The sequence below is a fragment of the Ursus arctos genome, unplaced genomic scaffold (genome assembly GCF_023065955.2).
Source record: "Ursus arctos isolate Adak ecotype North America unplaced genomic scaffold, UrsArc2.0 scaffold_22, whole genome shotgun sequence".
NCBI lineage: Eukaryota > Metazoa > Chordata > Mammalia > Carnivora > Ursidae > Ursus > Ursus arctos.
The window spans coordinates 5,264,767-5,279,529 of NW_026622897.1; the positions used below are offsets into that span (position 1 = coordinate 5,264,767).

At 36.8% G+C, this 14,763-nt stretch overlaps 1 protein-coding gene across 5 annotated transcripts in view; it reads right to left on the bottom strand.

The window, feature by feature from the left end:
• Positions 1-11,916: 11,916 nt before the first annotated feature.
• Positions 11,917-14,763, bottom strand: part of LOC113260099 (protein NPAT) — a 51,137-nt gene continuing 48,290 nt past the window's right edge. For 3 of the 5 annotated variants that reach the window (XM_026505823.4, XM_044386694.3, XM_044386695.3), the window contains one exon: positions 11,917-13,549. In XM_026505823.4, the coding sequence (XP_026361608.2) occupies positions 13,472-13,549 (78 nt within the window). In that variant the 3' untranslated portion in view covers positions 11,917-13,471. The remainder of the gene's footprint in view (positions 13,550-14,763) is intronic. The other 2 variants (XM_048217210.2, XM_044386693.3) reach the window with 1 other exon arrangement.

Genomic DNA, 14,763 nt, shown 5'->3' on the forward strand with positions numbered 1-14,763 from the left:
AAGTTCTCTGACAGTTCTGGGAGAGGAAAAGAAAAATACAGAACCAATGAGTAAATGGTATTTCTTAAAAAGAAAAAAACCCGAACAAAAAATGTGGTACTCCCAAGGATTAATTATAATAGAAAAAAACTGTAGGCCTTATTTCATTAGCAAAATTAGCAGAATCCTATTAAGATTCTGGAGAAAACATGTAGGTGAAAAAATGGGTAGCCTCAGTCTTTATTTGTTTTAATAAATACTGGAAGACAAGTGACCAACATCTATGTATTTTTAATGAAACAAAGGTACTAGGAATCTCTAGGCAGGCAAGAGCTTTTAAAATATGCTCTAATATTTGCTCCAAAAATGGCTAAATTTATTACCAGCACATGGAAAGAATCAAAAGAATTCAAGAATGTAAAATTTTTAATTTTCTTAATTTTTAAATTTAAAAGTTTAAAAGGACTGGTGGGGGAGGAGGGGAATGTAGTAAAATTGGGGTAAAAAAAAATATATATGGTAACTAAAGGCAAATGCCAGTAGAATGTAAATTACTATAGAAGTTAAAAGCTGAAAAGCTCCATTATAAAGTAAAAAGAGAAGGTTGGTATATATCAAATTACTAGTAGTCAAGGCAGAAACAGGGCAAGAACTCTTTTATAAAGAAAAATTCATTCAAAATAAAGTTCTAGAGAACCTGAAGACAAAGAGAACAGTTTTTATGGAGGACAAGAATTTAGCACATGTCTAGAAGTGAGCTGTGGTCCTGCCTGGTGACCAGGAAGCCAGCCTACCCCACCTCTGACTTCTCACTTGAACTCATTACAAATGACAAGTATCTTCCTACAAGTAGTTTGCATATATGTCTGGTGCCCTACCTTTTGCAGCTGCCACCCAAAGGCTGGGTCCCTGCATCACCTGGCTTTGATAGGCAACAGGGCTTGCACTCCTGGATTGCAAAGAACTGTAGCACAGAAGCAATTATTAGCGGGTGTAGGAGCAACCCCCTCCCCTCCCCTATCCCCCCACACCCAGCTCCATGGCAGAGGCTGCTGGCCACAAAGTCTGTTGTTTGCTTTCTCTCAGGAAAGGCCTAACTACATACCTTCCCAGCTGTTGCCCAGCAGTCCCGCCTACATCTAGGTGCCGACTGCAGTCCTTCCCTCTAGGACACTCACGTCTTGGCACACCCTCAAGTAATGGGAGCCACTGAAAACCAAGAAGGCAGCAGAGGCGATCAAAGATGATTAAGAGACGACAAGACCTTCGGCCAGCCTGACTAATGAGGTTCGTCTCCCACACAAGGTCAATTGGTAGAAACCACCTAAGAGTTAAGGAAAATGAAGAAACAGAGGGATTTGTGCTAAACAAAAGAACGAGATAAGACTTAACCAGACCTTAATGAAACAGATATTAAGTGATTTATCTGACAACAGCCATAAAAATGCTCACTGGGTTAGGAAAACAATATATAAACAAGGTGAGAATTTCAAAAGAGAAAAGACAGAAGTACCAAAGAGAAATCAGAGCTGAAAAATACAGTAACTGAACTGAATACTTAAGGAGGAGTCAGACTTTACGACGTGGAAGAAAGGATCCATGAGATCAGGATGGTGAATCTCATCCAATCAGCAGAGGAGACAGACGAAGGGGACTTAAAGCACTTAGATGTCAACATCAAGTGGACAAATATCTGCATTACTGGGGTCCCAAAAGGAGAAGACAGAAAGGGGCAGAAAGCTTATTCAAAGAAATAATGGCTGAACATTTCTCTAACCTGGGGAAACAAACAGAAATCCAGATCCAGGGAGCCCAGAGAGTTCCAAGAAAGATGAATCCCCAATAGCCCAACCTTATAATTAAATTTGCACAAGCTAAAGCCAGGGAGAGAATCTTAGAAGCAGCAAGAGAAAAGATGACTTGTTACCTACAAGGGAAATCCCTTAAGACTAGCACAGGGTTTTCAGCAAAGTCTGCGGGCCTGAAGAGAGTCGCAGGATATATTCAAAGTGCTGAAAGAAAAGAAAATGCCAACCAATACTTTACCCAGCAACGTTGTTCTTTAGATTTGAATGAGAGAGTTTTCCAGACAAGCAAGAGCTGAAGGAGTTCCTCACCACTAGGCCAGTCTTACAAGGAATGTTAAAGGGACTTCTTCAACCTGAAAGGAAAGGACGCTAATTAGTAACAAGGAGACATTCAAAAGTTTAAGTGTCCCTGATAAAGACAAATACATGGTCAAACTCAGAATACTCTCAGGTTGTAATGGTAGTGGGCAAATCACAACTCTAGTGTGAAGGTTAAAAGACAAAAATACTAAAAATAAGTTTAACTACAAAAATTTTTAATGGATGTGCAAGGTAAAAATATACATAAATTGTGACATCAAAACCAGTGTGGTAGGGAAGTGTAAAAGTGTAGTGTTTGTATGTGTTTAAAATTAGTTTTTTTTGAAGTTATTTGTTAAAAATTACGTCTTCTATAAGCCTCATGGTAACCACGAAACAAAAACCTACAATATATACTCAGAAGATAGAACGGAATCTAAGGATGCCAACCACAAAAAACTATCAAATCACAAAGGAAGAGAACAAGAGATGAAGGAAACAAAGGAATTACAAAACAGCCAGAGAACAATTAACAAAATGGCCATAACTGTAAATAGTAACTTTACATACAAATGAACTAAATTCTCCAATCAAAAGACACAGAGCAGCTGAATGGAGAACTAAAGACTATAAGCTGCCTGCCAGGGATTCACTTCAGCTTCAAGGATACACAGATTCAAAGTGAAGGGTTGGAAACAGACTTTCCGTGTATGGGGGCCGAAGAAAGGATAGCTGTATTTGCATTGGACAAAATAGACTTTAAGACAAAAACTGTATAAGATATAAAGAAGGTGGGGGGCAATCCAACAGGAGGTTAAACAATTTCAAATACATACACACCCAACACAGGAGCATAATACAACAGTAGGGGACTTCAGTGTTCCACCTGTTACAATGGGGAGATCATCCAGAAAATCAGTATGGGAACATTGGACTTGATTAACAGGTCAACCCAGATGGACTCAGATACTTACAGAACATCCCATCCGACAGAATACACATTCATCGTGAGTGCATATGGAACACCACCCAAGAGAGATCATAGGTTAGGCCACAAAAGAAATCTTTTAAGTTTAAGGTGACTGAAATCATATCTAGCAAACTTTTCTAACAGTGGTATAAAACTAGAAATCAATTATAAGAAGAAAAAGTGGAAAATTCACAAATACATGGAGGTTAAAAACATGCTACCGATAATCAACGGGTCAAAGAAGAAATCGAAAGACGAATACACCAAGTATTGACACGGGTGCCTGGCTGGCTCAGTCAGCAGAGCACGTGACTCTTGATTTCCGGGCTGTGAGTTTGAGCCCCATGTTGGGTACCGAGATTGCTTAAAAATAAAATCTTTAAAAAAATGTGGACACAAATGAAAATGGAAATACAACATACCAGAACTTATGGGATGCAGCAAAAGCAATTCTAATAGGGAGGTTCACAGTGATAAATGCTCACGTTACAAATCAAGAAAGATCTCAAATAATCTCAAACACACGAACTACAGCTCGAGGAACTAGAAAAGGAAGAAAAAAAACCAAGCCCTAAGTTAGTTAAAAAAGGAAATAACAAAGACCACAGTGGAAAGAAATGGGAGACTAAAATGACAATAGAAAAGACCAATAGAGTTAAGAACTGATCTTTTTTAAAGGCAAAAACAGAAAAACCATTAGCTAGACTTAGCAAGGAAATAAAAGAATTTGCTTTGGCAGCACATATATTAAAATCAGAACAAAACTAAGAGAACTCAAACAGAAGTATAAATGAAGGAGGAGACATAACATGAATTCCACACAAATACACAGGATAACAGGAGACTACACTGAACTACCAACAAATTGGAGAACCCAGAAGAAATGGCTAAGTTTCTAGAAACATACAACCTACCAAGACGGAATCATGAAGAAACAGAATATCTGAACAAACAATTAATAGTAAGGACATTGAATCAGTAATCAAAAACCTCACACAATGAAGTCCAGGACCAGACAAGCTTCACTGGTTAATTCCATCAAACATTTAAACAGAAGAAGAGGGGGCGCCTGGGTGGCTCAGTTGGTTAAGCGACTGCCTGAAGCTCAGGTCATGATCCCAGGGTCCTGAAATCGAGGCCCCTGTTGGGCTCCCCGCTCAGCAGAGTGTCTCCTTGTCCCTCTCCCTCTAACCCTCACTTGTGTGTACTCTCTTGCTCTCTAGTGCTCTCTCAAAAAAAAAAAAAAAAAAAGAGGGAACAATTCCAAAATCAATTTATGAGGACAGCATTACCCTGATACCAAAACTGGACAAAGACAATACAGAAAAAGAAAATTACCAGCTAGTATTCCTGATGAACACAGCTGCAAAAAGCCTGAACAACATACTAGCAAACCAAATTCTACAGCACATTAATGTGATACATCATTTAATAAAATGTAAAAATCATATGACCATCTCTATAGATGAAAAAAAAAGCATTTGACAAAATTAAAAATCTATGCATGATAATAACTCCGAACATACTGGATACAGAAAGAATGTACCTGAACAAAATAAAGCTCATCTATGAGAAGCCCACAGCTAACATACTTTCAATAATGGTTGAAAAGCTGAACGTTTTCCCCCTAAGATTAGGAACAAGACAACGACGCCCACTTTCACCAATAAACTGGAGGTCCTAGCCAGAGAATTAGGTAAGGAAAAGAAATAAAAAGCATCCAAATCAGAAAGGAAATAAAACTGCTTCTACCTGCAGATGATGTAATACGATACATAGAACACCCTAAAGACTCGACCAAAAAAACCCGTTAAAACTATAATAAACGAATTTATAAAGTTGTAGGACATAAGCTGCACTTATATACACTAACAACGTACTAACAGAGACATTAAGTAAATAATCCCATTTACAATTTCATCAAAAAAGACGGGGCGCCTGGGTGGCACAGCGGTTAAGCGTCTGCCTTCGGCTCAGGGCGTGATGCCGGCGTTCTGGGATCGAGCCCCACATCAGGCTCTTCCGCTATGAGCCTGCTTCTTCCTCTCCCACTCCCACTGCTTGTGTTCCCTCTCTCGCTGGCTGTCTCTATCTCTGTCAAATAAATAAATAAAATCTTTAAAAAAAAACAAAACAAAAAAGAATAAAGTATCTAGTAATAAATTTTGTCAGGGAGGTGAAAGATCTGTACACTGATAAAGGTTTTTATGGAAGAAACTAAAGAAGAACCAAATGGAAAGAGATTCCATGGTGACGGACTGGAAGAATTAATATGATTTAAATGTCCATAGTACTCAAGAGATCACTGCAATCCTTATCAAAATTTCAATGGCATTTTTCATGGAAATAAACAATCCTAAACTTTGTATGGAACTACAAAAAACCCCGAATAGCCACAGCGAGTTTAAGAGGAACAAAGCTGGAGGAATCACACTTCCTGACTTCAAATAAAGCTCTAGGAATCAGAACAGTATAGTACTGGCATACAACAGACACACAGATCAGTAGAATAGAGGCCTAGAAATAAATCTATGCAACACATAATCAGTTAATTTAGGACAAAGGAACCAAAAACATAAAAAGGAGGAAGGACAGTTTCTTCAATGAATGGTATTGGGAAAACCAGATAGGTACACGCCAAAGAGTGAAACTAGACCCCTATCCTACACCATACACAAAAATTAACTCAAAATGGACTAAAAACTGAAATTTAAGACCTGAAACCATAAAGCTCTAGAAGAATACATAGAAAGTGACCTACTTGACATGGATCTTGGCGATGGTTTCTTTGAATTTGATACCAATATCAAAAGCAAACAAATGGGCCTTTATCAAACTAAACAGCTTCTGCACAGCCAAAGAAACCATCAGCAAAGAGAAAAGACAACGTATGGGATGGGAGAGAATATCTACAAACCATTTTTCTGATAAGTGGATAATGTCAAAAAAACCTCACATAACTCAACAGCAAAAAACCAAACAATCGAACTAAAAGTTGGGCAGAGGATAAGAATAGACATTTTTCCAAGGAAGACCTATAAATGCCCCGCAGGTCCATGAAAAGGCTACTCAACGTCAGTAGTCATCCGGGAAATGCAAACCAAAACGACAATGACATACCACCTCACACCTATTAGAAAGGCCGTCATCAAAGACAAAAGCATAGGCAAGGGTGTGGAGAGAACCTTCGTGCACTGGTGGTGGGAACGTAAACTGGTGCCATCATTACAGAAAACAGCATGGAGTTTCCTCAAAAATTCAAGAAAACCAGAAAAAATACGATCCAGCCGTCCTGCTTGTGGATACAGGTGTGCATGTATGTATGTGTGTCGTTATACCCCAAGGAAGTGAAAAGCAGACCGTGAAAAGACACGTGTATTTCCACGTTCACTGCGCTTCATCAGCTCACAGCAGCTACGACGTGGGAACACCCAGGTGACCGTCGACAGATGAACAAGATAAAGAAGAGGTGGTAAATGTATGCACTGGAGGATTACTCAGCCATGAGAAAGACATTCTGCATTTGCAACAACCTGGACGGATCTCGAGGGCATTTTGCTTAGTGAATAAGCCAGAGAAAGACAAATATAGCATGGTTTCACTTATACACAGAATCTAAGAAAAAAGAAAAAAAAAAAAAGTCAAACTCCAAGAAACAGAGTAGGAAAGTAGTTGCCAGGGGCCCGAGTCTGGGGAGTGGTGGCGGAGGAAGCAGGGAGATGTTATAAAAGGGTACAAAATTTTAGCTCTAAGATGAACGAAGTCTGAGGGTCTAATGTATTATGTGGTGACTACAGCTGATTATACTGTCATATAGAACTGAAATGTGCCGAGAACTCCCGTCACACACACAGCCAACAGAGGAAAATGTGAGGTGCTGGGTGTTTACTAACGCGATGGGAGGAACCCTTCCACGATGTACGTAGATCCACTTGTGACGCACACTTTAGATATCTGAACAAGCCTAGTCACCAATTTTAACTCAATAAAGCTGAAAAAAATGCAGTTATGACAGTTACAGACTATGCCCTGAGCAATACTAAAACAAGTGAAGCAGAAACTACGGCCAAGATAGTAATAATGAGAAAGTGAAGGTTTATGACAAAAGTGTCAAAAAAGTTAGATGGGATAGTATAAAATTAAGTATCAAACCTAGTATCTTTATAAACAGAGTATTGGTTTTTAAGCATCCATGCAAGATTTACAGAAATATCGACTAATCATTTTACCGGAATCATAAAAACAAATTTTAAGCAAAAAAATAAATAAAATTAGCATGCTACTTTATTCTAAGTAATTAAGTTAAACATACAAAAAATATAATGAAACAAAATGAAAGTACTTACCCCATCCTCCAAATTTCGGGGTCTTAAAGTGAAATCAGCACTAAATTCATAGCCTTAATTAAATGCTTACATAGTTTTAAAAGGAAAAAAAGGCAGATAACTCTTCATTCAATTTAAGAACTTAAACATGAAAAACAACTCTGAGGAAAAAAGCAAACATTAAGTAAATGACAAATCAGTCAGAAAAGTATACAATTGTTAAATGTAACAGGTGATTTTGCCAGAAAATTAGTCTCTAAAGGGAACGAGCAAGATTTAGGGGAAAAATATATTTAATTCAGAAAAAAGCTCAGAGTCTGATTAGACCAATCAGCCTCTTTGAAGAACTTTTGGGGGAAAAAAACCTAAATTGCTGCTGCAAAAGCTGCCGGCCTGGATGATTTCGTGGGGATTTAGTTTCAGGAAGAGTTAGTTCCCATTCTAAATAGTCTGTGCAGAATACAGAAATAAAAACCAGCACCGGCAGCTAGTCGTGAAAATGCGTATGTTCCGGACATTGACGTAAATGCTCTGCATATACGGTCTTAGCCATCACGTGAATCCTCAAACAAGCACTATTTAGTAACTATTCCAATATTCAGATGGTAAGCTCCAAATTCAATGAAAAAAAACGGCATAAGCTTGAAATCAATCTCAACAGAAGTAAACATTTAAATAAAATGTTGACAAATCAAATTCAGTTATAAAGAAATCAGTAAGATTGCAAAGCACATATTAGAATTATTAATATAAAAAATTTGTGGATTTAATAAAAATATTTAAATTGATGTTAGAAGAGCAGCTAATTAAGTTGAACAGATACTACTGATGTATTCTTCACACACGGCAAACAAGATGCAAAACTGTACTTCACATTCTCATTAAAATGAGGACTAAGACATGGAAGCCTACTTTGATCATTATTAGTTGTACCTGAAGTGCTAATCGCCAGAGTAAGAAATGAAACTAGAAAGTAATTATTTAGAGAGGATACATCTTTAGTAAATAAAAACTATCAGGAAAGCCATTAGTTCTAATAGAGCTCACTTAGTAAGTGGCTCAAATATAAAATAAAACCTAAAACAAAGAGATTTCCTGCAGTCATTAAGATGGTGTGTTACCGGCACATCTTTAAAATGTAGACCAATGGTACAAACTTCTGGTTATAAAATAAGTCACGGAGATGAAAAGTACAGCAGAAGAAATACAGTTAATGATATTGTAATAACGATGTTCGGTGACAGATGGTGACTACCTTCTTTGTGCCGAGCACCACGTCATGTGTAGAACTGCGGAATATATTGTATACCCGAAACTAACATAACATCGTATGTTAATTACACTTCAATTAAAAAAAAAAAAGTCGACCAATGGAACAGATCAGTGTCCAGAAGCAAGCTCACACGTACATAGTTGACCAGCTCAGGAGAGTGGTCACAGTGCAGTGTATTTGGGAAAGGAAAGTCTTTCTCAATAATGGTGCTGGGTTAATTGGATGATCAATCAAAATACAAAAGGTTGAACGATAAAACTGCTAGAAGAAAAACATGGTAAAACATTCAGACATCAGATATCCATTTGAAATAGGACTTGTTTCTAGAACACAAAAAGAACATGTACATATCAGTAAGAAAAAAGGCAGATGACTCAATACAAAAGTGGCCAAAAGACACGGAACAGATCCTCCACAAAAGGAGACCCGTTATCCAAACGGCCAATAAGCATATGAAATAGTGTTCAGTTCTATCAGGAAGAACTGAAGTAAAATTGCAGTATAACGCCAATATACACCGCCAAAATGGCTAAAATGAAAATATCAAGTACTGACAGTGACGTAAAACAAATGGAACTCTCCTTACACTGTTGGCAGTAGTAGGATTTGGTAAGACCACTCTGGACAACTGAAAAATCTGAATAGGGTTGGATATATGCGACCCTAAGAGCCAGCAACCCTACCCAATATAGATCCAACAGAGTACAATACATTCACCCAAAAATGTACGAATATATTCACAGTTCTAACAGCCCCAAACCGAAAATAAATGGTCATCGATTATAAAATGGATTAACTGTGGTATAATTCAACATGGAGAAACACAATGAAAAAACACGTAGCATTGAAGAGGACATCCGAATTACATACACGGGGGGGGGGGCGGTGTGTGTCTTGCAATGCTGAGCAAAAGTTACAAAAGACTACATTCTGCATGAATACATTCATACTGTCAAAACAAAGTCAAAACTGTGGAGTTAGCAGTACTAGAGGAAGCAGGAGGGCATTCTGGGGTACGGGTTATGTGCCCGTCTTGATCTGGGGCACTAAGTGGATGTATGTACTTTTAGAAAATCCACTGACCTGTGAACGTCACAGCTGGTGCACCTTTTCTATGTTGTGCTTCCATAAAACTTTTACACTAACTAAAAAAACAATAACCAGTTACAAAAACAGAAGAGTTAAGAATACAACAAACAACAAAATATCCAGTTTAGCAAGGAAGTTGTAACGTTAGCGTAGTAACTACAAAGCTACGGATACTCACCATATTGCCCTTATACCATTTGCTTCTTTCAGGATCAGTTAACTTATACGGTTAATGTACTTCAAATGAATATTCCAAAAGAATTTTAATTCAAAATAAAACATGTGACTCTAAAAAGTTTGTAATCAAGAAGCATGGAAGAAGTGAATACTTGGAATTTAAGAATAGTTACAGTGGACACAAAACCATAATGATCTGATCAGTGGCACAAAATAATCTACATACTACAGTATATGTATAGACGTATAAATTTAATACAGGTTCAAAGTCTTTGGTCCTATACCTTTACGGTTAGCTGGGTTTCAGGATTCAGAATATTTAGGATTCTTAAAAAATAACATGATGTATATATCATATACACCCTGTTGAATCTCAAATAGCGCATTTTAATTAGCACATTACTACTTTTCTAGTAATAAAATATGAATATCCCCACCAAATGAGATAAAGATTCATGTAGCCTCCTATCAAATCAGGTCAGGTTTTGCCATTAAGTAATTCTGATGCTAAACTTAGGGAGAAAAATTGGTTGTTAGAACCTTTTGAATTTTAGATTTGTGAACAAGAGGTTGTGAGTCAGTACAGAATAACTGAGAGACATTTTAAATAAATGTGTGTGAAGAGAAAAACCTTATTGATCAGTTATACCCAGTCAAGTGGTTAAATGTTTAGGGAAAAAATATACTCTGATCTTTACTTCACACCAGATATCAAAACAAATTTTATATGGCTGGGAGCTAACTAATTTTAATAAATTAAGAAATAAAAGCCTAGGAACCAGTGATGACGTCTTTCACCGTATCTTTGGTAAGTGATACGCATATGCTATGGCAGAAATGATAATTTGCTGGCAGGAATGTAAACTGAAAAATATTTTCTGCAAGAATTTGGCAAAACCTACTGAGATCCTTAAAATGATGTATACTAAGTTTTTAATTTGGTAATTCCACCCTCTAAAATGTCTCCTAAGGAAACAAATGATAACATAAACAGCTATTTGGTTACAAATCTGTCAGTGCTTTTTTTTTTTTTTTAGACTTTCTAAGCTTTTTATTCATTCATAAATTAAAACGACTCAATGTCACACGGTTTTCTTTATAATATATAAAAAACTGGAAAATGCTTGATATTATTTGAAGTGAAAAAAGCATTAGGAAGTTGTATTTGCAGTTTAAGTATGTAGGAAAAAAGTATGCCAAATGTTAATATTTATAAAAGGAAAAAAAGTCTATTAAAAGAAAATATCTAATAATAAAGTCAAAACTTGATACAGAATTTCAAGAGGTTAAACCTGTGGCCAAAAGATGGTGGCTTGAGAAATAATGAATGCAAAATACATAGTAACAAGCATTTGAAATGACTCCTTATTGAAGGTTCCATCTTACTCTCCTTATGAGTCAGGACATCTAGCCTTTGGCTGAGTGCTGACAGATGTTTCAACATACTACTAAAAAATTCTACCAATATCCAAGCTAAAATAATCAAATATTTCGATTACAAAAATTCCCAGATTTGACACATGTTGAGGGCATTAGCCATTAAATAATGTCCCAAATAAAGAGTAGATCCTTACATGTAGTTATAAAAGTAGCCACAAGTTGTTTATGGTGTCTATACTCTGACCTGAGATGCAGTCCCTGGGCATCTGTTAAAATAGGTTACCGGGTATACAGTACAATTATGTCCAGGACATTTGGACTTTTAAGGTGAAAAGGGGATTATGGCTTTGCTCTTGAACATCAATGAAAGCTTCAAGTATGTAAGTTGTTTTTGGACCATATCGAGTGGCTCCTGGCTAGTGCCTAAGAATCTTGAATAAAGTGAACTTAACTTTATTTGTGTAGGACTTCTTAGTAATTAGCACCTATTTTATATTAATTGAATGAGAAGAAAATCTGTTTTCCAACACTATGTGAACTTCTGAAAAAGTGACTTGCAAAGGAATTTAATGAAAGTATCTACATGAGTGACTCCCAATATAAAGTAATTCAAACTTTTGCAATTAATGAAAATATTTATTCAAACCTAACTGTAGTACAGTATCAAGTTGCGTTAAATAAACATTACGTGTATGATATGTAGTTCCTCAGGAATAGACCACCGCCATATCATAGAAATTTTTAACAAGACATATTTCTGCAGTAAGGTTCAGCAATTACGACGTGATTTCCACACTGAGAAATAGGAGTAGGATGGATTTCGTTTTTTAAAGGCCCAGTATAAAAAAAAAAGGCTGAGGGAAATGACCCATTAACAACATATACACCTGTAGAAAAAATCCTTGATATACTGATATTTAACCAAACAGAAAGCACTTAAGAGAATATACTTTAATCTAGGCACAATCGGTCAGATATTAATGATAATTTCTGTTCTCATTTAAAGGTTTAAACCAATTTTTCCACTTGACTGATGTGTGTGAGTCTGATACAGAGAAGGCACCTCTTTCATTCTCCTTAAGGACTTTTTGAGAGTAACTCTTTGTAACACCTTAGGGGCACAGAGACAATGCACTATATCTAAGAATAGATATAGTTACTTAACACAGCCCATTTTAGGAGATACTAAGTTAAAATATAAAACTATGATTTCTCTTTTTACATCTTATGATGGACATGGCTTTCTAAAAGGATACCAGAAGATAATCCTCCACACAAGCTTTAACATAGAATACAAGATTTAAATTAAATGTGCACTGGTCACTACTATGTACGAAGTTCTATGAATTAGTGCAATTCTTCAAATCCCCAGTATATGGGAAAAAGTATATACATACCAAGAAATCTCAACTACTACATAAAGTCTGTATGGCTCAATAGTCTAAACATTAAAGTTCTGTAAAAGATCCTAAAAGTTATAAACAAAAGATCAGAACACTCAAAAATGGTTTACAAAATTCTCTCTTTAAAACAAAGAGACTGGAACAACCAGGAGAAACACATTAAAGTGTAAAATTTCAGGAATATAATCTTTACTGCAATTATAAGAAGGGTTAATAAAGTATTCACTCTAGGAAAAACCTACATTGTTCATTTCTGATCACTCCACCACCAATTGAGGTTGTCATCGCCTCCGTACTACTTTGTGGGGGTCTTTAAATGTCTTGTGCGACAGTCACTGAAGGCAATTTTATAAGGAAAAGCATCATTTTCCCCCCAGAAAGAGAAACTACCCCAGATGAATAAGCCTCAGTTAGGGATCACAAGAAGTCAAAAAACACAATGTAAGAATACTAGATTGATTTAACCTCTATTTCAACAAGACTTATACAATATTTACAATACGTAATTGTCAGAGCTATACAGTTTTGCAGATTGGCTTTACTTACATTTCTGCAAATGGTTTTTCTAAAATAAAAAATATACCAGGTGAATCTATTTACAAACTAGGAAGCTGCTTCAGAAACAGCATGATTCAGATATAAAGTGAAATTTCAGTACAAGGAAAGTGCAGGTCATGCTTTTAGGTTCTGTCAGTATCTCATTCCCTACACTCATAGTTTAAGGGATACGAGTTTAAACAGCTACTGTTCTCTTATGTTCAGAATGTTTACTCATCATAATGCAATGATAACAAAAATTTGTCCACATCCATTCCAGCTGGAAATGAACTGGGTAGCTTCTTTTTCTGTCAAAAAAAAAAGGGGGGGGGGAAGAAAAAGAAAAAGAAATAAAAAAAGAAAAGAAAGAAAAGAAAAAAAAAAAAAAAAGAAAAAATAAACCTAAGTTAACATATTGAACTCAAACAAGGCCAAAAAACTTTCACTTAGAACCTTGTATCAGGTTCTTCCTATACTACTAAAATTTGCCAAAATTTTTAGTTGCTTGGAATTTTAGTTATACAGAGAAGCAGGAACACATTTTATAAATTCAAAGTTAATAAATTATACTTCAGTGGTACTTTAACATTAGTTTAGGGCAAAAGACATTAGACAAATTCAGAGTTTGTGAATGCTGAGACAAGACAGGCCATGCTTTCAATGAAGGTGGTCATTCTCCCCAAACCATACTAAGGCTCAGAAGCTTTCCTCACTACAGCTAACAGGTACCGTTCCAGGTCCACACACTGAGTGCGGCCTGGGCATCTTATGAGCACTACGTTTACTCCTCCCAGCCTCAGGTAAGACATGTGGTGGCCTCATGTCAAGGGATGCAGCTGAGCCCCAGAGGCTCCGGGCTTAAGCACAATCACAGAACCAGTAAGCAGGAGATGTGGGGTTCAGACCCAGGCCTGCATGGCATCAAAGCCATGAACCTTTCCCTGATACCCAACTCGTTGTAAGACATTTTAAACACCTTTCTTTCTATCCAATTTATTTACTAACAGTTTTAGGCTAAACAGGCTAAGGACAAAACAGGTTAAGGAAAAATGGGTTTCGGTTCCCAATGGTATCCCTGTATTGCCTTCCTGCACATAGCCATGCCCAAAGGAAAAAAAAAACAAACAGGTAAATTTAACTTTTACACTGCTCCAACATATTAACGTCCGTAAGAGCCAATGGAAGAGTTGGCAGGACAGGTGATAAAAAAAAAACAAACAAACCCAAGAGGTAGGACTTGCAAAGCCATTTTTTACTTGGTAATTCCACACACAACAGTGGCTTCCCAATCTTTCATGCCTATGCCATTCTCCCAAAAAACTTGCGTCCTACCACGACAGAAGCAAAAACCTCCTTTCCCCATGAAAGAGGTTCATCAATCAACACCTTAGCAATTGTTCTGCAAATGCTTCGTTTCACCTGGACAAATTCTGAGCACCACACTGGCTGAGACACACTGCTACAGAACATATTGTCAATCAAGACTCAAAGCTGTCTTGACCAGAGCGTTCAGTTAGGTAGC